General features: G+C 43.0%; 1 protein-coding gene across 2 annotated transcripts in view; it reads right to left on the reverse strand.

Moving 5' to 3' along the window:
- Positions 1 to 13,324, reverse strand: part of PDE8B (phosphodiesterase 8B) — a 282,903-nt gene extending 269,579 nt beyond the window's left edge. For both annotated transcript variants that reach the window (XM_030192290.1, XM_030192291.1), the window contains exon 1: positions 12,969 to 13,324. In XM_030192290.1, the coding sequence (XP_030048150.1) occupies positions 12,969 to 13,268 (300 nt within the window). In that variant the 5' untranslated portion in view covers positions 13,269 to 13,324. The remainder of the gene's footprint in view (positions 1 to 12,968) is intronic.
- Positions 13,325 to 26,215: the final 12,891 nt, after the last annotated feature.

The following is a 26,215-nucleotide window of genomic DNA, read 5'->3' on the forward strand; positions in this document are numbered from 1 at the left end:
CCTTCCGCGCGCGTATACCTACTGTATTGCAACTTCCTGTTTTCCGCAGAGGTGGGACGCGCCTGAGGAGAGGCCCCGACGCTGGCAGGCAGAAGGCTGATTGAATCGCCGGTGCTGCACGCAGGAGGGAGAAGGCTTCATTTAAGTACAAAGTGACCACGCGCACGGACGGGAGACAGAAGGGCAGAAGAGACTGGAAAACATTGACTCGGGAGGAAGGGAGCCGACACACGGGGCGCATAGGCGCCATTTTTTGAAAACAGCTGTTTGGGTGCTCCACCTAGCTACGCTTCTGCGTAAATCAACAATTTAATCCCCTCAGAGCAGCTGGACTCCACAGCTGATCAATTCTGCTGCAGCAGGGGGGAGGCTTAGCCTCTCCAAGCCTCTTATACCGGGGTGCCTATGGGTAAAACATAGGAAGTAATGTGGGACCTGATCCTCAAAGAAATCTGGGGGGCTAAGCTGGAGATCTAGAAGTGGTGAGGCTAGAAGACCAATCTGAGGCCCTTACTACAAGATTAGACGTGCTCGAATCAAGGAGCCACACCCTGGAGGAAGACTGAGAAGAAAAGAAGTCTTTTTATAGCTCCCTGCAGAAACAAGTGGATCACATACTGGATAAGATGAAGGACAAGGAAAATAGGAACAGGCGCTCCAACCTGCGAATCCTAGGGGTCCCATAGGAAAGAGAAGGTGGTAACCCTATGATTTATGTTCAAAACTTCCTGCATTCCTGCTTTCCCGAGTCACCTGTGATGCCGCAGTACAAAATAGAACGGGCTCACAGGGAGCTGAGACCAAGACCAGAAGCTGGCCTGCCACCACATGCCTTCATAGTGAAGCTCCTATTCTTTCAAGAGATGGAGATGGTGCTCTGTTCCTATGACCAAGCGGAGATCCAAGTGTTCCCCGATTTAACCCTGGAATCGATGCAGAAGAGAAAGGAGCTCTGGGCAGCCAACCAAAAAACAGAGAAAAACAACAAAGTAGACTACAATGTAGCTATTTGATTTCTTAGTGGCAAGGGATGGGACTGATGCAAGGAAATTTTGGGGTGGGGATTTTACATAAATACATAAGTATTGCCATACTGGGAAAGACCAAAGGTCCATCAAGCCCAGCATCCTGTTTCCAACAGTGGCCAATCCAGGTCACAAATACCTAGCAAGATCCCAAATGTTGCTAAGGTATAAAGCACATGTTTAAATGGCGGAGGAAGGACTGTTGTCCAACTTTTAAAACAGTGTGCCATAAAGAAAACCCCATTTTGAAAAAAAAATCCGCTAATGAAGTAATAACAACTAGCAGTATACATGCTATAGACACACATGCCTTTCACACATACAAATCATTTCTGCTTACACACAGGAGTGAATTCTATAAATTGTGCCTGAAAAATCAGAGCCAAAAAAAAAAAAAACTTGCTTTACTGCTATTCTATAAACTGCGCCTAAAGATAGGCATGGATTATAGAATAGCACTTAAACACAGGGGTTATGCACAAATTTAGGCACATCTATTTGCAGCAATAAAAACATGGTGCAAATGCCCCCACCTAAATTTATGCACAGACCCCCTTATTCTACAATTGTGCACGTAACTGGAATCCATGCTCACTCTCTGCCCTGAAATGCTCATTATTCTCCTATTTCTGTGCCCTCTTTTCCAGGGCACATGTAAACTTTAGGTGCAGATCACGTGCCTAAATGTATGCACATATATATTAATTGATTTCTAGTAGCGCAAATAATTGCTTATCAAAAAGCCTTATTGGCTCGTTATTCAATTGAATTGCATATGCAAATTGGGCACTCACCCAAATTTACACGTGCAATTTTTGAGGACTTTTATAGAATTAGGGGAATGGGGAGAATTCAATAAATGGTGCTCATAGTCAGGCTCTGGGATGATCCGTGCTAAGCTAATATTTTGCAAAGAGAGCTTTGCATGAATTTTCCACTGGATTCTATATAGCGTGACTTACGTTATATGCAGAAATCCAAGCATATTCTTTATTTCTGCACACAACTTAATTAGTTAACAAATCAATCAGTGCTGATAATTGCCACTTAACAAGCAATTAAACGAATCCTGCTTTCAGCACTGACACTTCTTATGACTTTGGGCAAATGGCTTTATCTTTCATAGCCTCAGGCACCCAATAAGATTGTAAGCTCTCTAGGGCAGGTGCAGGGGCATATTGTACCCAAATACTTTCACTGCTATAGGGTGCTGCATATGTTCAGTAGTGCTATAAAAATAAGTATTACAAGTTTGAGGATATAACTACTGTTCTGTGCAGGTTACATCATACCTTCTGGGAAGAAAAAGTGTCAGATCACGGCTGTTTTGGGCTGTAACTTCCACTCCATGTACTTAGCCCCATCACTTCACTTCCATTCCTCTTGCCACTAGGGATATTTTGGGCAATTCGATAAAATAGCTGCTAACATTTATTTATTTGGATTTTGCTCACACCTTTTCAGTGGTAACTCAAGTTGAGTTACATTCAGGTACACTAGGTATTTTTCTGTCCCTGGAGGGCTCACAATCTAATTTTGTACCTAAGGCAATGGAGGGTTAAGTGATGTCAAGACTGGTACTCTAACCACTAGGCCAGTAGTTCCCAAACCTTGTCCTGAAGGCACCCCAGCCAGTCAGGTTTTCAGTGTACAGACAATGAATATTAATGAAAGAGATTTGCCTCCACTGCATGCAAATCTATCTCATGAATATTCATTATGGATATATTAAAAACCTGACTGGCTGGGGTGCCTCCAGGACCGGGTTTGGGAATCACCGCACTAGGCCATTCCACTCCACATACCCATTGCATGTGTAAATGTTTATGTGTTTGAAAATGCAAAAACACTAACTAAGGGCTATTCGGCAAATACTCAACTTATATAGCAGGTATTTGCAAAGGAAGTGTATAAATGAGCAGAGCATGGAAAATCTCCGCTTACACATGTAACTTGCAGAATACTGTAATTTATATGCATCCCTCTGACATTTAGGCACAAGCATTTACAGCTCAATGTAAGTGTGTGCATTTACCCCTGGTTTCTATATAGCAGGACTTAAATTGCATGCGCAAATCCAGTCATATTCTGGATTTGTGCCCAAAATTTAATTAGTTAACAAGCCAATCAGTGCTGATAACTGCCAATTAAAAAGCAACCACTGACATTAATTGGCATTAATTAGAACTTACGCACACAACTGTATTCTATAATGTGATGTGCACAAATTCTAAGTCACATAGTTGGAAAGGGGGCGTTTCTAAAATCTATGCATGTTGTCATAGAATACACCCGGTCAATGCCTAATTTAGGCGTCGGCATTTACACCAAGTTTTACTTGGTGTAACTGCCTATGACTAAATTTAGTCATGCAGACAGGCATTCGCTGTGTTCTATAAACTGCAAGGAAATTTAAGCCTATTCTATAAAGTACACATAAATTTAGGCATACTTTATGGACTACACCTAGGCATTATTTTTTTGGCACCAGTTTTTTTTTTTAAGCGTGATATATAGAATCTAGCACTTAACTTTCTAAGTGTGTGCAGTAAAATGCTGATTATCCGAACACCAATCATCCAGATGTCCAATTATCTGGACTGGCATCACCCCCCAGTCTCCATTGCCAGATAATAGTTGAAAAATTAAAATTGTTCACCAGAAGGATGCAGAACCGCCTGGAGGTGGATAGAAAGAAGTCCCAGCGAAGCTCCACTATATCGTAGGTGCCTGCGTGCATTGCGTGGTCATATATGTGTGCATCAATATGAAGCTCATGCTACTCAGCGGAGCTTCATGGGGCCTTCTTTCTATCCAACTCCAGACAGTGTCGTATCCTTCTGGTGAGCAAGTTTAATATTGCAAACTTTTTTCCAATTATCCGCATTTATGATTATCCGAACCACCCCCTGCAGAGGACAGCCTGGATAATCGGCATTTTACTGTATATACCTGGCTAAGCTAATATTCTATAAAGGAAAGTAGGCCTCTATGTTCCCTTATAGCACAGACTTCCACCAAGTGCCCTGTAATAGGATTCTATTTATTCTCTGTTTGTCCTGCATCTTTTATTTTTTAATACCCTAACATTTTTGTCTCCACCACTTCTTCTAGGACAGAATTCTCAACAGCCACTACCCATCTTGAAAATATTTTTTCACAGAATAGGTGAACTATGAAGCACTTGCGGGTAGAGAATGATGCAGGGGCAAAGTTTATCCCATTCCCGCCCCGTCCCCCTGGGTTCTGTCTCCGTCCCCACCCCAACCCCGCAGGTTTGGTCTCCATCTCCGCCCTGTCCCCGCAGGTTCTGTCTCCATCCCCGCGGGCTCTGTCCTCATCCAATATGCTGTGCAATTATTGTGTCTAAATTACAAATAGAAAACAATAATAACAGCAAGCAGCTATAATAACCCTCCTCATCACCACCCTCTACCCTTCCAACACCAACAATAGTTGATTTCTACTACCCCAAGGAATCTTAATCCACCCTGTTAAAATGTCCAGGGATACAAAATACAGCCCGTTCTGTATGCCCTCAGCCTTCTTTTGTGCAGCTCCTTCCCTTTGCAATGCCCTTCTTGTCAAACTCCACAGTGAACAATTTTACTCTAAATTCCAGACCCTCCTCCAGACCCATCTGTTTTCCCAGGATTTTCCCTTCCTTAGTTCTGACTAATCTGACCTAGTTTGCCTATCATGAAACTGCCCTTACCCCTCTTCGATTTCACTCTGTGCTGTCCCTATTTTGAATGTTTGTAGTTCCTTTCAGTTATTTGGGGTTTTTTTTTTTGTTGTTGTTGTTGTACACCGATCTGATTTCTATAGAAAGGCAGTACATCAAGTCTCTAATAAACTAAACTAATTTTCCCAAGTCCATCTTAATAATGGCTTATGAACTTTTCTTTCAGAAAATGATCCAACCTTTTTAACCCCTGCTAAACTAACTGCTTTTATTCTCTGTCAATGAATTCCAGAGTTTAATTACACGTTGAGTGAAGAAATATTTTCTCCGATTTGTTTTTAATTTACTACTTAGTAGCTTCATTTTAGGAAAGGGTAAACAAGCGATTCACCTCTACCCATTCCACTCCCCTCAATATTTTATAAACCTCTATCATATATCTCCTCAGCCACCTCTTCTCCAAGTTGAAGAGCCCTAACCGCTTTAGCCTTTCCACATAGGGAAGTCATCCCATCCCCTTTATCATTTTGGTCACCCTTATCTGTAACTTTTTAATTCCGCTAAATCTTTTTTGAGATGCAGTGACCAGAATTGCACACAGTATTCAAGGTGTAGTTGTACCATGGAGCAATGCAAAGTCTCTCATTTTAGTTTTCCATTCTGTACCTAATAATTCTTAACATTCTATTTCTTCTGCACACTGAGCACAGGGTTTCAACATATCATCAACGATGACACCTAGATCCTTTTCCTGGGCGGTGACTCCTAATGACTCCAGCTTTTCCTACACGCGCACACAGCTATGGAATGCATCGCCACTTGATTTGAAAACAATTTACGACCTAATCAACTTTCGTAAATCGCTGAAGACTTCTCTCTTCAACAAGGCATACCACAACGATCCATAATAGGAACTGTAATGCACCACCACTTACCTAATATTTAGAATGTTTTCCCTCTGTACCTGATTGCTTAATTCTATTATGTTATCCATGTTTTTATGTAATACCAATTGTATCTTTTACTTTAATGACGAATGTCATGACGAAACCTTGTAAGCCACAATGAGCCTGCAAATAGGTGGGAAAATGTGAGATACAAATGCAATAAATAAATAGATAAATAAATAAATAACGTGGAACATTGCATCATATAGCTGTAATTTGGGTTCCTCTTTCCCATACGCATCACTTTGCACTTGCTCACATTTAACGTCATGTGCCATTTGGATGCCCAGCCTCCCAGTCTAAGGTCCTCTTGCAATTTTTCACAACCCTCTTACGATTTATTAACTTTGAATAACTTTGTGTCATCAACAAATTTATTTATTATTTATTTAGATTTTGCTCACACCTTTTTCAGTAGTAGCTCAAGGTGAATTACATTCAGGTACTCTGGATATTTTTCTGTCCCAGGAGGGCTCACAATCTAAGTTTGTACCTGAGGCAATGGAGGGTTAAGTGACTTGCCCAAGATCACAAGAAGCAGCAGTGGGATTTGAACCGGCCACCTCTAGATTGCAAGACCGGTGCTCTAACCACTAGGCCACTCCTCCAAAAACAGAAGGAGGAGTATGAAAATTACGTGGGACATTATTAAGGATTCTTTTATGTATTTGATCGTATTTGTGTGTAATGGTGAAACTAATTGGGGATTGCTAGCAATGTGTGTAATATGTGGTATGTTTTTTAAATAATATTTATGGTTTATTAATAAAGTAGTCTATAAGTTGTAATAGTTACTAGCAATTAATATTCATGAGATAGATATGCATGCACTGCCTCCACTACATGCAAATCTAAAATTTAATTATCTCACTTGTTAGTCCCATCTCTAGATCATTTATAAATATGTTAAAAAACAGCAGTCCCAGCACAGACCCCTGAGGAACCCCACAGATCCACTGAGAATACTGACCAATTAACCCTACTCTCTGTTTTCTATCTTTTAACCCACAATAGAATACTACCTTATATCCCATGACTCTCCAATTTCCTCTGGAGTCTTTCATGAGGTACTTTGTCAAATTCCTTTTGAAAATCCAGATACACAGTACTGACCAGCTCGCCTTTATCCACAAGTTTTTTTCACCCCTTGAAAGAAATATACTAGATTGGTGAGGCAAGATTGTCCCTTGACTAAATCCATGTTTGCTTTGTCTCATTAATCTATGCTTAAGTATATGCACTGTAATTTTGTTCTTTATAACAGTCTCTATCATTTTACCCTGAATTACGTCAGTACTCTGGGATGTATACTATCCAGTTCAGGTGATTTGCTACTCTTCAGTTTGTTAAATTGCCCCATTACATCTTCCAGGTTTACAGAGATTTGTTTCAGTTTCTCTGACTCATCAGCATTGAATACCATTTCTGGCACTGGTATCTCTCCCACCCCTGTCCACATGGGTGTTGTCTACAGACCTCCAACACAATCGGAGGAACTAGACAAAGATCTGATTACAGATATCCAAAAGTTGGGAAAGAAAAAAAGAGGTGCTGTTGCTGGGAGATTTCAATCTGCCAGATGTGGATTGGAAAGTTCCATATGTGGAATCGGAAAGAAGTAGAGAGATCGTGGATGCTTTTCAAAGTGCTCTACTCAGACAAATGGTGACAGAACCCACAAGGGAGGAAGTGACACTGAATCTGGTGCTCACAAATGGGGATAGTGTGGCAAATGTCCGAGTGGGTGCCCACCTGGACAGCAGTGACCATCAAACAGTTTGGTTTGATATAACAGCTGAAGTGGAGGGCAGCCACTCAAAACTCAAAGTCCTGGATTTCAAGCATGCTGACTTTAGTAAAATGGGGGAATACCTTAGGAAGGAGCTGATGGGCTGGGAGGACATATGAGAAGTGAAAGGGCAGTGGTCCAGGCTGAAAAAAGCTATAAATATGGCCACAAAACTTTATGTAAGGAGAGTAAATAAAAGCAAGAGAAAAAGAAATCAATATGGTTCTCCAAGCAAGTGGCTGAGAAAATAAAGGCTAAAGAGTTGGCGTTCATGAAATACAGAAAAACTCAAGAGGAACACAGAGAGGAATACCATATGAAACTGAAAGAAGCCAAGAGAGAAATACGTCTGGCAAAAGTGCAAGCGGAAGAACAAACGGCTAGAAATGTAAGCAGGGGCAACAAATATTTCTTCAGGTATATCAGTGAAAGGAGAGACTAAAATTGGAATTATGAGACTGAAAGATGCTGCAAACCACTATGTGGATAATGATGAAGAAAAAGCAAATTTGCTAACTACTTTTGTTCTGTTTTCACTAAAGAAAATCTTGGAGAAGGGCCACAATTGACTGGCAAAAGTACATATGAGAATGGAGCGGATATAGCACCATTCACAGAAGACAGTGTTTATGAACAACCTGAAAATCTAAAGGTGGACAAAGACTTGGGACTGGACGGGATCCACCCCAGGATACTGAGGGAGCTCAGAGAGGTTCTGGCAGGTCCTCTTAAAGATTTGTTTAATAAATCCTTGGAGACGGGCGAGGTTCTGTGGGATTGGAGAAGAGCGGATGTGGTCCCTCTTCACAAAAGTGGTGATAGGGAAGAAGCTGGAAACTACAGGCTGGTAAGCCTCACTTTGGTTATTGGAAAAGTAATGGATGCGATGCTGAAGGAAAGGATAGTGAATTTCCTGGAATCCAATAAGTTGCAAGATCCAAGACAATATGGTTTAAATCATGCCAAACGAATCTCATTGAATTCTTTGACTGGTTGATCAGAGAATTGAATCAAGGACGTGCTATAGATGTAATTTACTTAGATTTCAGCAAAGCCTTTGACGCGGTTCCACAGAGGAACCTCTTGAATAAACTTGACAGGCTGAAGATAGGACCCAGCGTGGTGTACTGGATTAGGAACTGGTTGACGGACAGATGCCAGAGGGTGGTGGTTAATGGAATTCACTCGGATGAGGCAAAGGTGAGTAGTGGAGTGCCTCGGGGATCAGTGCTGGGGCTGATTCTGTTCAATATATTTGTGAGTGACATTGCTGAAGGGTTAGAAGGTAAAGTTTGCCTTTTTGCGAATGATACCAAGATTTGTAACAGAGTGGACACCCCGGAGGGAGTAGAAAACAAGAAAAAGGATCTGCAGAAGCTAGAAGAATGGTCTAATGTTTGGCAATTAAAATTCAATGTGAAGAAATGCAAAGTGATGCACTTAGGGAGTAGAAATGCATGGGAGACATATGTGTTAGGCGGTGAGAGTCTGATATGTACAGACAGGGAGAGGGATCTTGGGGTGATAATATCTGTGGATCTGAAGGCAACGAAACAGTGTGACAAGGCAGTAGCCGTAGCCAGAAGTATGCTAGGCTGTATAGAGAGACGTGTGACCAGCAGAAGAAAAGTGGTGTTGATGCTCCTGTACAAGTTGTTGGTGAGGCCACACCTGGAGTATTGTGTTCAGTTTTGGAGGTCGTAACTTGCTAAGGATGTAAAAAGAATTGAAGCGGTGCAAAGAAAAGCTACAAAAATATTTGCGTTACAAGACGTATGAGGAGAGGTTTGCTGACCTGAACATGTATATCCTGGAGGAAAAGAGAAACAGGGGTGATATGATACAGACGTTCAAATATTTGAAAGATATTAATCCGCAAACAAACCTTTTCCGGAGATGGGAAGGCAGTAGAACTAGCGGACATTAAATGAGGTTGAATGGGGGCAGGCTCAAGAAAAATGTCAGGAAGTATTTTTTCACGGAGAGAGTGGTGGATATTTGGAATGCCCTCCCGCGGGAGGTGGTGGAGATAAAAACGGTAACGGAATTCAAAAATGCATGGGATAAACATACAGGAATCCTGTTCAGAAGGAATGGATCCTCAGAAGCTTAGCAGAAATTGGGTGGCAGCACCGGTGGTTGGGAAGCAGGGCTAGTGCTGGGCAGACTTCTATGGTCTGTGCCCTGAAAATGGCAGGAACAAATCATGGTCAGGTATACATGTAAAGTAGCACATATGATTTTATCTTGTTGGGCAGACTGGATGAACCGTAAAGGTCTTTCTCTGTCGTCATCAACTATGTTACTATCTTACATCTTCCTCAGTGAAAACCAAAGCAAAGAATTCATTTAATCTCTCTGCTATGGCTTTGTCTTCTCTGAGTGTCCCTTTTATCCTCTCACCTACCATATTCAACCTAATGATGACACCATTGGCCAAACTACTATCAAATCGGAATCTAAACCCTTACATATACGCTGATGATGTAACAATCTTTATCCCATTCAAACAAGACCTAAGGGAAATCTCTAATGAAATCAACCAAAGCCTACACATCATGAATTCCTGGGCAGATGCATTCCAGATGAAATTAAATGCAGAAAAAAACCAATGCCTAATACTCACCTCGCAATACAATAAGAATACACCATCAACATACCCAAACTAAGTCTACCAGTTTCCGATACCCTAAAAATTCTTGGTGTTACCATTGACCGACACCTAACACTTGAGAATCATGCGAAAAACATAACTAAAAAGATGTTCCATTCAATGTGGAAACTAAAAAGAGTTAGACCATATTTTCCAAGGAATATATTCCGCAACCTGGTACAATCATTGGTACTCAGCCACTTGGAATACTGTAACTCACTCTACGCCGGCTGTAAAGAGCAAATACTCAAAAAAACTCCAGACAGCTCAAAACACGGCAGCCAGACTAATATTCGGCAAACCAAAATACGAAAGTGCAAAACCCCTACGAGAAAAACTACACTGGCTCCCACTCAAAGAACGCATCATGTTTAAACTCTGTACTTTAGTCCATAAAATCATCCATGGTGACGCCCCAGCCTACATGTCAGACCTGGTGAAGCTTCCACCCAGGAACGCAAAAAAATCTTCTCGCACTTTCCTCAACCTTCATCCACCAAATTGCAAAGGCCTGAAATACAAATCAATGCACGCATCTACCTTCTCCTATACAAGCACACAGCTCTGGAACGCGTTGCCACGCAACCTGAGAACTGTCTACAAACTGACAAATTTCCGCAAACTATTGAAAACCTCTCTCTTCGACAAGATATACAACAAAGATCAACACATGTAACTGTATAATCTTGGACCTTCCAGAAATGTTTCTATCTTTTGCTTTAATACTATCATTTAACCCAAAACTCTGTTAACAATAAATGTATGTTCCCCTCCAATTCCCATATCCACGATGAATTGTAAGCCACATTGAGCCCGCAAAAAAGTTGGGATAATGTGGGATACAAATGCAATAAATAAATAAATAAAATCCATCAGTCATCTAGTGGTCCAACTGATTTTTTTTACTGGCTTCTTGCTGCTAATATACCTAAAAAAAAGTCTTTACTATATATTTTTGCCTCCAACACAATCTTCTTTTCAAAGTCTTTCTTTGTGTTCCTTACTCCTTACTTAGCAGTAGCCTAATGGTTAGCAACAGCCTTAAAACCTGAGGAGCCAGGTTCAATTCCCACTAGTGTTCCTTGCAACTCTGTGCAAGTCACATAATCCTCCATTGCCCCAGGTATAAAATAAGTACTTGTATATAATATGTAAGCCACTTTGATTGTAACCACAGAAAGGCAGTATATCAAATCCCATTCACTTTCCTTATCAGCACTTTGCATTTGATTTGTCATTCTTTATCTGCTGTTTCCTATAACTTTCAGTCAGATCCTTCTTCCATTTTCTGAAGGATTTTCTGTTAGCTCTAATAGCTTCCTTCACCTCATTTTTTTAACCATTTCGGCTGTCATTTGGCCATCCTTCCTCCTTTTTAAATACATGATTTGCTGTTCTTTATTCTGATACTATGGTAATTTAAAATAGTCCCTTTAAATGTTAGTCTATGAAACTATAACAGACTTATATGGAAAAAAAAACTAGTCCTTAAACTAGCCTTTGCTACGTAAGCAGAGTAGCTTAAAAGTCCCTGAGGTTACCTATTTCACTCTAAGTCTACCTTTCCTCAAGTTTAAAGCAAAGTCCCAGCAAATTCTTACCAATGAAGTTCTCTTCCTCTCTGGAAGTCCTCTCACAGCACCTATTCAGGACGGAGAGGAACTCAGCCCTGGCTACTTATGCGTCTGTGCTTCCTTGATGATTCACACTGCAATCAGTGTGCCAGTAGGGCCTTTTCAACTTTTTTCCTTTCATCAGTCACTGTGGTTTGATTGACAGATGACTAAGCACAGAGTTTACCTTGCTTCCTAAAAGGAAAACCTCTTGCAAGAGATTCTCTGTAAAGGTTATTTTCTCTAGCAAATAATTTTAAACTAGATATTCACAAGTATGACCTACATTGCTTTCTGTTTGCATATTTGCTCAACTTCACCAAAGAATCTGTAGGTTCCCTCAATCCCCAAACCTGAACCCTCCTTCCTGCATACTTCTCCAAACTCGCATCTCACCCAACACTCCCCATTCAGCCTGAGTGATGCAACCTTCCCTTTTTGTTCTCCTACCCAGCTATCTTCCTTCCACTGGAGTGTCACTAACTAGTACACCCCCCACCATGGTGAACACTAGCCCTACACCATGTTCACAGAGGGTACATGTACACTGATACATCCAAGTACACCCAATTGACACCACTATAAAACCATATATATATATATATATATATAATATATATCAGATATATATATATTATAGCAGTACTATGAATAAACACCTACTGTATGGCATGAATATATGAGCATTACAGTGCATATGATATGTACATATACATGCACTGCACTAGGCTAACCTGGAAAGTGAGTCTACAGTGTGGTAAATTTAAAACGAATCCGGAGAAAATTTTTCTTCACCCAACGTGTAATTAGACTCTGGAATTCGTTGCCGGAGAACGTGGTTACGGGCGGTTAGCTTGACGGCGTTTAAAAAGGGGTTAGATAGATTCTAAAGGACAAGTCCATAGACCGCTATTAAATGGACTTGGAAAAATTCCGCATTTTTTAGGTATAACTTGGTCTGGAATGTTTTTTACGTTTGGGGAGCGTGCCAGGTGCCCTTGACCTGGATTGGCCACTGTCGGTGACAGGATGCTGGGCTAGATGGACCTTTGGTCTTTCCCAGTATGGCACTACTTATGTACTTATATACATAAAACCTCCAATTGGCCACTGTCTGAGTGGCTTGAGGCACAGTGGGCTCTAGCCATTCAGACAGTGGACATGATTTCATTTAGAAGTTATATCCAGTTAATGAAAAGCTAGGGTTGTGCACACAGTATGCCTACAGAAAACAAGCATGCGGCCCTGGGACTCACCTTGAGGCTGGAGTGGCTGGTTTGGGTTTCAGCCTCGATACAGCGGTGCTGGCCACTGGGACCTGTGTCCCTGCTGCGTTCCCAACGGGAGCTGGCCCTCCTGGCCACCCCGTGACGGTTCTGGTAGGCGAGCACAGATGGGATGGAGTCAGCAGCATCAGTCTTGATAAAGAGGCCATGCAGAGTGGTGGCAGTTCCCTGTGAAATAGTGGTAGTCTGATGGGGCGAGTTGGACTCATCTGAATCCCGGCAGTAAATGACACCACTCTGCGAAACGTGAATGCTGGGAGCGCAGCCCATCCTGGTGCCCCACTGTGGCACAGAGGGATGCCAAGGTGACGCACTCCACCGCCACCACACTGCTGTATTGCCAGAGCAGCAAGGCCACAAAAAAATAAAGCAAAAGGATCAGCCAAACTGGATTTCTAAAGCTCACCTCCTTGATGCCAGTTAGCAGGATCACTACTACTACTTATCATTTCTGTAGCGCTAATAGACGTAGGCAGCGCTATAGATCAGCTCAAACTCCCTTTCTACTGGCCCTGAAGTTGCCCGTCTTTATTCACCTTCTACATCATCTTGCCCCTTGCACTCATCCCTGGCAATACATGCCACCATCCTCATAAAATCATATACAGAATGCAGATCCAGGTGGGCGGCGAGACAGCGATCAGGCAACTCTGCTTTCCCTTCTTGCTTCCACTCTGCGGCTGTCTGCACAAGCTGCAGAGAGTCACCATCATCGTCTCCCCTTTCACCTTAACCGAAGACAAGTGTCTGCAGTCTCTGCCACTTCATTCCAGCAGGCAGATAGGTATCTGCACTAGCCAGGTCGTCTTCGGCTGCCAAATATTCTCGCCTGTTCCCCCTGCCTTGGGCAATTTAATCACTGCCGCTCTGTTTCATGCCGTTCTTTTAACCCCTTACTTTCACTCCCTGCCAATCTGTCTCACGTTGGCAGCCTAGGAAGGAAAAAAAAAAATACTAGTAATAATAATCACAGCTCCGCCCGTTCCAACTCCAGCCAGTCTGACTCACGCGCGGCGCACCCAGCCCCCGGCCTCGCGCCTTAATCCGCCGCCTGCCTGCGCTCGCCTCTGGAGAGCTCGAGCCCCGGAGACGGCGGCCGGCTGCAGTCTGACGTCGCGGCACAGCACAGCTGGCGCTACTGAGCGCTCCTCTCCGGCGGCCCCCTCCCAAGCCAAAGCGGCAAGGCGTTGGCTCTTTGGCACATCTTCTCTCGCTCTCCCCTGGCACTTGCTAAGTCCTCCGCTATCGCACGGTGCAGGTGGAGGGGAGAGTATGAGACGCGGCAAAGGTGCAGCTGCTGGTGGTGCTGGGTCCGGCGTGCTGACCTCACTGCGCCCCCATCACTGGAGCGTTCCTGTGGTTTTCCCGCTGCTGCCCAACTGACCCAAATGCAGCACCTGCTTCTGACTTCTCAAGCCCTTCAGCTCTCACTACGTACATTTATGCAAATATGCGTGCAGAAAAAGTGCATCAAAACCAATGAAGGGGGGGGAGGGGGGCCCCCAAACGAAGTCCGCTTTTATGAGTGCCACCTATACCCCCATCTAATTGTCAAGTATAAAGGTCATGGGTAGAGGCATAAAGAGAGAAAAAGGAATTTGGGAGAAAGAGTGCTTCTCTAATTTCATTTCTGCTCTATGCACTTAGTTGAAACAGCGAAAGTCTGACATTGCAATATTCTCCTTTGGAGATATTCTCAGAGAGTACAAAATATGAACTGACAACAACATTGTACTCATATATTTTTAAGGACGTCACACAATACACTACAGTAGGAAGCTCCACTGCGAATCGGTACTATTATAACACAAGATTAAGTCTGAAAACAAAAACAACACATTTCCTATCCCATTTTGGAAAGGAAAAAGTAAAGCAATTTTTTTTCATAATACCTCCCCTTAAACATATCAAGACGTTTTTAGCTATCCCTCCCTCCCTATCTTGCACTATCTGCCTCATTATACCTGAGGATCCTAATGGATAGTGGGGCTGTAGTTCAAAATTGGGTCAGTTTCCTAAGACAAAATTTATTTTAGGAATACAGCAGAGTGGGGGTGGGGGCAAGAATACTCTCGTCACTCCAAAAAAGCTGCTGAAACCATGTGGGCAAAAAACTTGGGTGGGCCATGGCTCCAGTGGCCTTTCCCATTCTGCCTGTGGAATACAGGGCTAGTGAGTAAATTGAGGAAGAAGAAAAGTCGAATAAAGCCTATTTTTGTTGTTATTTTTTCCTAACTTGGTAGCAACAGTTTCACGGTGTGCTGGTGTTGAACAGTACGCAATAGAACTAAACAAAATGCAAATCTGTAGTTCACTGTGGTGGTGAAGAAACAGGAATAAGGGAAGTGGATGTTGTGTGTGACAGTGGGAGGAGACCACTTTAACACTAGAACTAGCAATAATTTTCCCTACCTAGAACAGCCAATAGGGTCATCTTGACCCTGATTTAAAATTGCTTCTTATGTAGACAAACATAGAAGATATAACTTACAGCTACTGAACAAGAATTACAAGCAAATACGGCATTTTAAAATTTGAAAAAAAATCAAGGGCCCTGTTTACTAAGGAGTGCTAGCGTTTTTAGCACGTGCTAAAAATTATCATGCACTATGTAGATGCCCATGGGAATATTATAACTCATTGATAATTCGTTTTTCAAACTGAGGAAACTAAAATATGATTAACTGAACACATGGAAATAAAAATCAAAGGGGTTTCTACAATGAGAATCATTTTATAAAAATCAATTATTCAGGAATGCATGCCACACAGACAAAGTGCTTCTCAGCTTTTCTGGTACACTTTCCACATATGGGCTTCTTGTAGGCTCCACCGACTTCCATGGTTTTGTTTTTGTTGCACATTGCAATCTGGCATTTATGAAGTTTGCAACTTGCCTCAGGCTCTTCTTGGTCGACAGGTGCCTCCAGCCTATGCTTTCTCAAGGAGATGTGATGTGGTCACAGCTCCAAAACTAACTGAAGAGTAAACATGTGCTGACTTATCTTCTTGCCAGTAACAGTATTGTACAACACTGTTATGTTGATTGTAGCAAGATAAAGAATATGGCCATCTGCCATCTTCCTAGCTTTGTCAGATATTTTGAAACCATTTGATCCAAAATGCAGACCCCCCCCCCCCCCCAATTTTGTCTTGTAAAAGGCTATTGGCTCAGGTATCTTCTTTCTGTGAGCTCCAATGTGGACAACTGAAAGGAGGATGTTCAGCCAGAACATTTTTGTTTACCTTTCCTTGGTAAACAGCAAGTGTAATTTCCATGTTTCATCACCATGCTATTGTACAGATTCAAGAGTTTTATGCCAATGGTAGAATGTCTCTTTGTGATCGATTCACTGTTCCCCCCGATGCTTGTACTCTTTCCTCCAATATTCAGCCGGCGACAGTCAGCGTTTTTTTTAAACGTTGGTTGTCACCAGCTAAATTATCCCCTGATATTCAGTGCCAGGCCATGTTCGGGCACCAGCATTAAATATTGGGGGCTAATTTCAGGCGGGCTTGGCGCTAGAGCTTATGTGGGGCCTGGCTGATATTCAGCCAGGGTCTGCATAAGAGTTATGTAGCGCCGACTGAATACTGGGCTGGGGCCCTCATAACTTTGTTTTGGGGTATTTATAAAGACAGCCCCCGACCCACCTCCCACCCCCACAATGCCTCCCAGCCTGCAAGACCCTCCTGCCCCCGAGCCTATCTGTATCCCTGGGAGTCCAGCGAGGTCATTGGGGACAGGAGAGGATCCCCCTCCTGCCCCTTGCGGCACCTGTCCAAAATGGGTGCCGCAATTTCTCATGGCAGTTCACAGTACTTCATGTATGGGAAGGCATTCAAAAGGCGTTTGGTTTTGGCACCTTCTGTGAGCCAGAATTAGATTTCACACTAACTAAATGGACAGCTTGCTTTAGTGGGAAAAAGCTGCCCGTTGATTGTCATGTTTTCTCCTGGCTTGTAGAAAGTAATACAATTCCCAATAAAATGTTTCCAGATTTCTGAAACTAATGCAAATTCATCTGAACCAATCTTGTCAACGTTATTTCAAACCTCACACATTATCATAAAATTGCCTGGAATCTATTTTGTGGAATAGTATCAGCAAAAAATGCTGGGTCCCTATATAATTGAGCAAAGACTTTCCATGGGAAGGCTAATTGTGTTGTAGGCACAACAGGCAGATAAAATTGCAACGTAGGTATTGAGTTCCTCACTTGTATCTTAGAGCTGTCCTCCTTGCCTTAGTTTCACTACACTTTTTTTTATATGCAGAGAATAATTTTATCACCATGTGCTCCCTCTGCTGCCTTTTTTGTTTCATATTTGGTGTAGGGAATTGGTCCAGGAGTTTTTGTTGGACCTGTTTTCCCAGAACAGAAGTGCTGTCAGTAACTTCCTATTTGCTGATGCTCCATTTTATTTGAATCAAGCCTTGAATATTTATCAGCCAAGGTGTGCACTGCATGGTGCAATTACGCCATGCGGATATACGAACTTTGGTTTTTGTTCTGGCTAGAATCTCCCTGTGGAATGCACTGTTTGTGACTGTGGGCTTACTGCTTGCTAAAAAGGTAGTACCGCCGGGCTATTACAGCAGCCCGGTGGTACTTCCCACCCTCAGCACACCGTCACTTGCCGCATGGCCATTTCTTTAAAAAAAATCTACCTTTTACCCGCTGCAGTAAAAAAGGGCCTCGGCACATCAAAAACATGCGCCGATGCCAGCCCAAGCCCCTTTTTGCCGCAACTTGGTAAAAGGGGCCCTCTGGTTCTCTGATTGCACATAGACTTGTTTATATCTGGCAGTGGAGTGATGATATCAGGTTGTTGTTTATTTAATATAGTGTATATGTTTGTTTTGTTTATCTTATTATGAATTTTTTTTATGGAAACCACTTAGCTATAAGCATACAAGTTTATAAAATAAATAAATGGAGAGGGAAAATATATGTTACATCATCTACTAGTCTGTCCAATAATTTGTGAAGATCGTCCTCTCCTGGTTTTCTTAGATGCATATGCTGTCCTGCTGGCCAATTCTTTAGCCCTGATTGGGCTAAAATTATTCAAACTCTGGCGTGGTAAGCCCGTGTTGTGAGTGGCTGTTTACCGGCTGAGTTTTGGAGTATGGAAGCAGCTTATTAGTTGAGCCCTGAGAAGCTCGAGAACCGGTTCCCTCTCTCCTCAGAGGTGGCATTCCTTCCTCCTCCCTTTGCTGTTCAGGGGGTGCAGGGTTGTGGTTCAGTAATTGTGTTGGGGGTTTCTTTCATGTTCCTGCTTGCAGTTATTGCTTTCAGGTTTTCATTCTCACAGCTGGCAGAAACCTGAGTTGACTATTCGTGGGGTAACAAATAGCCCTCCTTAATTTCACTCAACAATGAAATGAAGATATTACTTGGGTCAGATGACTTGGCTTAGAAGCAAGGAGATCCTTCATGGTTTCCTGAAGCCTTAGTTGGAATGATGAGACTGAAAGCAACGCAAACCTGGGAAAGGACAAGCTGCTTAGCTTCCATGGTAGGTAGCAATTTTGATTGCTCAGGTTGTGTTGTTCCATGCTACTTGTATCATAGCTCAGGTGGGCATAACTATGCTTGATTTAATTTCCAAGGCAACAAAAGAAGCTGCGGCCTGTTTATCTCCATATTGGTCTTGGTTTGTCATTGATTGCTAATGTTGTTACTTGCACAATAGAGTCAAGATAATTAAACTTTAAAGGTGGGTCTGAATTGGTTAAATTGGGTGGGGTATTAGGCTATAAGGAAGGGGATTGGGTGTAAATTGTTGCACGCCAAGTAAGGGCAGTCACCATTTCCATGTTAAGGAAAATCTACGCTCAAAAACATTCAATGCCCAGGACCAACCACCTCATCTGCACTTCAAAGCTCAAATTATTCACTGGCCAACAGTTTCACCACCTTTTCTTCAAATTGAATAGACAAAGACCCAAATCCTTCCTTTTCCTCTGGAGTCTCTAAATTTATTATACAGAGATTAATGACTTTGAGATGTATTACCAAAAAAACAATCCTATATACAGACTCCACTACTTCACTCTGAAGAAAGCCATAGTAAGATGGCTGAAATGTCAAAGGGGTCAATTTGACCCTTTTGGCTTTGCAAGGTGTGACCGCTTATATTTTGAAAAGTACAGTAGCTAGCACCTTAAAACTTACATATGTAAAACAATGTGCATGAAAAGTCATAGATGCACATAATAATTCACTCATAAATTAAACAATATAATTTTGTTAGGGTCAAAATGACCCTGTGGTAGTCCCCAGGTGACAATTTCAGAAAGGCTCCTAGAGCATGGGGTCCACTTCAAAATATGTAGGAACAGCTGCATGTGAACACCCTTCGTCCTTAAGCCCACCTGCACTGTTTTGCTTGGCCAGAATTGATGCCTCTGCTATTTAGGTGTGGATGGGAACAGATAGAGGGGGTTTATCGCACACATTTCCCCCCCCCCCCCCACTCCTCCTCTCTCTTCCATTTCTTTCCCCATTGTTTATGCCTTCTCCATGCACCAGCACTGCTCTTCATGCTCCTTCCACATTGCTCCTTCTATTTGGTGGGTGTATAGGTGAGCCTGGGCTCTGGCAGCTTTGCTTTTCCAGCAGTCACCACTGTGTTCAGTAAGGGCTCATGCTTTTAGCAGCCCTGCTCATCGGACCGCTAGGACAGCTAATGTTCACTGCTCATAAGTCCCTCTCAAGGATCATTTTCTCCCGTGTCACTCTCAATTCTTTGCCGTGCTGTAAATCCACACCCTACTTTCTGTTTTCACTTTTAGCTACCCACCTGTAACGTCATCACTTGAAGTCAGTGTCACGAAGGATAGAAAGACAAAAACATGTTTTTATAGTTCAGAAAAATACGCTAACAAAAATGAAATGAAACTACATCTTCCACCATCACTAGCAGCAACAAAATGAAACAAACAAAAAACCTTGCATGCATACCCCTACTACCACGGAATGCTTTACACCTACAGATCTATAAGTGCCCCACAGAAATTCCCTGTCAAATTCTACCAATGTACACACACAGAAGAAACAAATCTCCGCAGGAGTAAGAAGTATGAAGCAAAATAGCGAAGATGACTCAAAAACAATGGATGACGCTCCAAATGAAAAAATATTTATTAAGGATGATAAAAGACTTGACACAGCTGTGTTTCGGCCAACTAGGCCTGCATCAGCAGTTTGTCATTGTAGTTATATTAAAACAAGAAGTTGGTGCACTCTGTGCACTAAAGTCGAGTAAGAGCTACTGCAACTAGTAGAACTTCAAAAGTAAACCCGCAGTTTAAGAGCAATGAACGTTTATTAATAAACATTTTTTTCATCTGGAGCGTCGTCCATTGTTTTTGAGTCATCTTCGCTGTTTTGCTTCATACTTCAAATTCTACCAATGCACATATCACAGTTGCAAAAAGTGCCTACAGTATGAATTCCGTGTATACCAATCCAACCCTGTCCCTTTTCCTCACAAGTAAAAGTACATAGAATGTTAAACTGTGCATGTATCTTTACCTGCACTAAGGGGAAGACTTTCAAAATGCTGTTTAAGCAGCTAAATCACTGTTAAATAGGCCAATAGGAGCCTCAGCAGCAACTCATTTCACACAGGAACACGTCTATAACTTGCCTGCATCATCATCAGCTTCCATCTACTATAACTCTTAATCTCATAATACAATCCAATGCGTTTGACAATTTGAATAGTTTGGCATCATCCGCAAATGTAATCACATCATTCATCATTCTGATTTCCAGATCATTTTTTAAATATGTTAAATAGCACCAGTCCCAGTACAGATCCCTGCGGCACTCCACTATTCACCCTCCTCCATTGATAAAAATGGCCATTTAATCCTACCCTCCATTTTCAAAGTTGGCGAGTGTTGTTTCCTGCGGTAGAAAATGTTTTTCTATTTTCTACCATGGGGGCGTTCCCAGTGGTAATCGGCAGTGTGGTCACATTGGTGCTCACTGCCTGATTACCGCACAAGTAGCGTGTGAGCCCTCACAACTATATCAATGGGTAGCGGTAAGGGCTCAGGCAGTAATAGCTGTGCACTACTTTTAATTTTAGCGTATGACCATTTACTGCCCCCTTAAAGAAAGCCCGTTTTCCCCAGCGCGGTAAAAAAAAAACAGTCCAGTGTTGTGCCAATTTCACACATCCACACCAGGGCATAGGAGACTTCGAAGACAGAGGGGGGGTCCAGAGCCCGCGGTGAGGGGGCACATTTTAGCCCCCCCCCCCCCGGCGCCGGCACCACCACTAACTTTGATCCCCCCCCCCGCCAACCACCCTCCCAACCCCCCCTCCCGCCGCCGTCGCCTACCTTTGCTGGCGGGGGACCACAACCCCCGCCAACCGAGGTCCTCTTCTTCCGGCGCAAGGCTTCCTTCTGTTTCTGTGAGTCTGACGTCCTGCGCCAGAAGAAGAGGACCTTGGATGGCGGGGGCTGGGGTCCCCCGCCAGCAAAGGTAGGCGATGGCGAGTGGGCGGCGGGAAAGGGGGTTGAGAGGGTCATTGGCAGGGGGGTCCAGGGTCAAATCTACGGGGGCCCAGGCCCCTGTGGCCCCACGTAGCTACGCCACTGGTCCACACTACTGCAGGACATTTTTTTACTGTTGCTTAGTAAAAGGACCCCTCAATGCTGGTGTCTGACATGGCCTGACATTGAATATCAGTGCTTAACAACTACTGATAGCCAATTGACTAGTAAGTGGTATTTTTTGTCTGTTGATGTATTTGATCTCTGTGTGTTTGAATTCTCTTCCGAAACTGCTTAGTTTCTACCTCCTTAGTTTATTTTAACCAGTATTTAGGGGGGGAATTCAATAAATGGCGCTCAAAAATTAGTCCCAGAAAAAACTGGCACTTAGCAGTGCTCTACAAAGGGCACTCTGAAGTGAATGCTCTTTATAGCATAAGCACTTAGAGTGATTCTTCTGCCTAAATTGAGCGCTGGTATTTCACCAGCTGAAAACCTGATGTAAATGCCAGCACTCAACTCATACAGATCATATAGTTCTAAATCAGACCAGTCTGTTCACAGAGTTTATAGTCCTTATAAATGACAGGTGGCTACTAAAGCAGTTTTTCAACAAGTACTCCTACTCACTAATATTACATTGAGGGGCCCTTTACAAAGGTGCGTAAGGGGTGAAAAAACATGTGGAAAAAGGTGAGCCGGTCCATATTGTGTATCTGGATTTTCAAAGAGCATTTGACAAAGTACCTCATGAAAGACTCCAGAAGAAACTGGAGAGTCATGGGATTGGAGATAGTGTTCTAGTGTGGATAAAAATGTTAAAAGATAGAAAACAGAGAATAGGGTTAAATGGTCAGTATTCTCAATGGAGCAGGGTAGATAGTGGGGTTCCCCAGGGGTCTGTGCTGGCACTGCTGCTGTTATAACATATTTATAAACGATCTAGATATGGAATATCTAGTGAGGTAATGAAATTGCTGATGACACAAAGTTATTCAAAGTTGTTAAATCACAAGAGGATTGGGAAAAATTGCAAAGCGACCTTACGAGACTGGCATCCAAATGGCAGATAGATGTTTAATGTGAGCAAGTGCAAAAGTGATGTATGTGGGAAAGAGGAACCCAAACTGATAGCTACGTGATGCAAGGTTCCGTGTTAGGAGTCACCGACCAGGAAAAGGATCTAGGAATCATCGTTGAACGATACTTTGAAACCCTCTGCTCAGAAAGCAAATTGAATGTTAGTAATTAATAGGAAATAAATGGAAATACAAACAAGGATGTTATAATGTCTTTGTATTGCTCCACAATGTGACCACAAACTTAAATACTGTAATGCAATTCTGGTCAGTGCATCTAAAAAAAATATATTGAATTAAAAAAGGTATAGAGAAGAGCAATGAAAATGATATAGGGCATGGGATGACTTCCCTATGATGAAAGGCTGAAATGGCTTGGGCTCTTCAGCTTGGAGAAAAGATGGCTGAGGAGATATGATAGAGGTGTATAAAATAATAAGTGGAGTGGAATGAGTAGGTTTGAATCACTTGTTTACTCCTTCCAAAAATACTATGACTAGGGGGTACGCAATGAAGCTACAAAGTTACAAAGTAGCAACTTTAAAACAAATCAGAGAAAATATTTCTTCACTAAATGTGTAATTAAACTCTGGAATTTGTTGCCAGAGAATGTGGTAAAAGCAATTAGGTTTGTGGGGTTTAAAAAAGAAAAAGGGGTTTCCTAAAGTCCATAAGCCATTATTAAAATGGACAGGGAAAATCCACTGCTTATTTCTAGAATAAGCAGCATAAAATGTATTGTACTGTTTTGGGATCTTGCCAGGTACTTGTGACCTGGATTGGCCACTGTTGGAAAGAGGATACTAGGCTTGATGGACCTTCGGTCTGTCCCAGTATGGCCTACGGCAATCCAGCATGTGCAATATCGGTATTACCACCTGGCTACTGCGTGCCCCGGGAGGTAATTCTGAATCTGGTGCACGCCAAAAACATGCAGTAAAAAATATTTTCTATTTTCTACCGCGGGGCGCCTATCCGGCAGTAAACGGCAGTTGGCGTGCGCTGCATGGTTACCACTTGGGTAGTGCATGAGACCTTAACTGCTAAGTCATTGGGTCACAATAAGGTCTCATGCCGAAAATGGACACGTGCGGATTTTCATTTTGCTACATGTCCATTTTCTGACCCATTAAAATAATCCCTTTTTTTCCAGACGTGGTACTTCAAGAAGCAGGTGAAAGCTTGGCTCTTCAACCATGCCTTTACTAGAAGAAGTAACTAACTCATTAGTCTCACTCACACACACAAGGAGTGACTCGGGCTGCATATACTGCATCAGGACATGTTTATCCTCTCCTACCCTAGCTGAGATAACATTTAACCATTTATTTGACCTCATGTGCAACTTTCTTTAAATCAATCACCTTACTTTCTAACTCTTCCTACTTTCTTACCCTTCTATATGTTACATCTTTGCTTTACCCTTCGCTATCACCTATAATGTTCTATTACGTATTGTGTTGACATTGTAAATAGTATACTATCCTGCTTATAATCGAAAGAGAAAAACGCCTATATTGCGACCCAAGTCGGGAGATGGGCGTCTTTCTCCCGTGGGCGCCCAAATCGGTATAATCGAAAGCCGATTTTGGGCATTTCCAATTGCAATCCGTCGCAGAAACAGGTAAAGTTGACGGGGGCATGTCGGAGGCGTGGTGAAGGCGGAACTGGGGCGTGGTTATCTGCCGAGGAGAGATGGGCGTCTTTAGCTGATAATCGAAAAAAAAGGCGTTTTTACCGCGATTTTGGGTCACTTTTTTTTTTATCCTTTTTTTTCACGAACAAGTCCCAAAAAAGTGCCCCAACTGACCAGATGACCACTGGAGGGAATCGGGGATGACCTCCCCGGACTCCCCCAGTGGTCACTAACCCCCTCCCACCAAAAAAACCCCACTTTAATAACTTTTTTTCCAGCCTCTATGCCAGCCTCAAATGCCGTACCCACCTCCATGACAGCAGAATGTGTTCTATCCTCTGACAGCCTTTCCCTGGTTCTGATGTGGCTCTCGGGTGAGTGTGACACCTTTTCTGTTAAGGGCACTGCAGAGTCACATCAGCAATGCTCTCTGAGTCTGACGTCCTGCACGTACAACGTGCAGGACGTCAGCATGGCAAGGAAGAAGACTTTTCTCTGCCGGCTGCCGTCGGCTTCTACCAGTCGGAGAGGACGATCGACTGGCGGGGAGTGGGGTACCTCGCCAGCAAAACGGAAGGTAGGCGGCGGGAGGGGGGGCAGGTTCGCCGGGAGGGGGGTCCCCACTGAAATCTACGGGGGCCCCAGGCCCCACGTAGCTACTCCACTGGTGTTAGCCACGTTAGAGAACTTAGTTCTTACCTTGAATGTGGCTGAAAGAGGGCATTGTACAGCATTCTGGCCAGCTCTGACCTACTGCTAATCTCAGTACCAGGGAGACTCGTTGCCAGTGGGGAACACCTCTGATCTGCAGTTAACTGTGAGTAAGTGTACTTATTCCAATAAAGGACATTTTCGGAGAGATTAGTCTTCAGGTGTCAACTGGTGTGCCAATGTTATATAGCAGCAACAAGTCCTAGAGGCCTGCGTGTATGCAGGTCCCTGGAGCCTTTTAGTGGGTACCCGCAGTGCACTTCAGCCAGGGTGACCCAGGCCCATCCCCCCCCTACCTGTAACACTTGTGCTGGTATGTGGAGGCCTCCAAAACCCACTGTACCCACATGTAGGTGGCCCCCTTCACCCCTAAGAGCTATGGTAGGTGTGTACATTTGTGGTAGTGGATTTTGGGAGAGGGGGTTGGGTGCTCAGCACCCGTAGTAAGGGAGCTATGCATTGGGAGCGTTGTCTGAAGTCCACCACAACTGACCTCTAGGGTGCCTAGTTGGTGTCCTGGCATGTTAGGGGGCGAGTGTACTACAAATCGTGGCCCCTCCCACTACCAATGGCTCGGATTAGGATGTTTTTGAGCTGGGCGTTTTTAGTTTCCATTATCGCTAAAAAAAACAAACGCCCAACTGAAAAACGTCCATTTTTTCGAAAATACGGTCTGTCCCGCCTCTTCACGTACCTGTTTTCGGACATAGACGCCCATGGAGATAGTCGTTCGCGTTCGATTATGCCCCTCCTTGCCATACTTTGTATTGTTTTTGAATATTTTTACTGCTGTAATTGTCTGTTTGATCTATTCTTACTGTACACCGCCTTGAGTGAATTCCTTCAAAAAGGTGGTAAATAAATCCTAATAAATAAGGGTCCAGCGTGCGCCAAAAAACACATGCCCACACTGCCGCAGGCCAGTTCTTGGCGCACCTTTGTAAAAGGGCCCCTTAATGGTTGTTCCAAATCACTCATATGATATCCACCAAGGGACAACTCAAAGGTGAATATACATTGAAATCCATATCACCGGGTCATTTCTACTACCACCATACCACAATTCAACATACAGTGTTCAAGTGTCCAAAATCAAAAAATCTATTTATAATGTATATGATAAAGCACTTCTACTTATATAAAGAAGTACTAAAAAATCACTCATCTTTTAGTGCACTTTATGTCATTATTACTTTTTCAGTGTACCTGTCATTTGTAAAGGCACGCAACTCATAGCATTTAGGCGCATAAATGGTGCTATGCTATAAAACTG

This window comes from Microcaecilia unicolor, chromosome 2, assembly GCF_901765095.1.
Source record: "Microcaecilia unicolor chromosome 2, aMicUni1.1, whole genome shotgun sequence".
In the NCBI taxonomy this organism is placed as follows: Eukaryota; Metazoa; Chordata; class Amphibia; order Gymnophiona; family Siphonopidae; genus Microcaecilia; species Microcaecilia unicolor.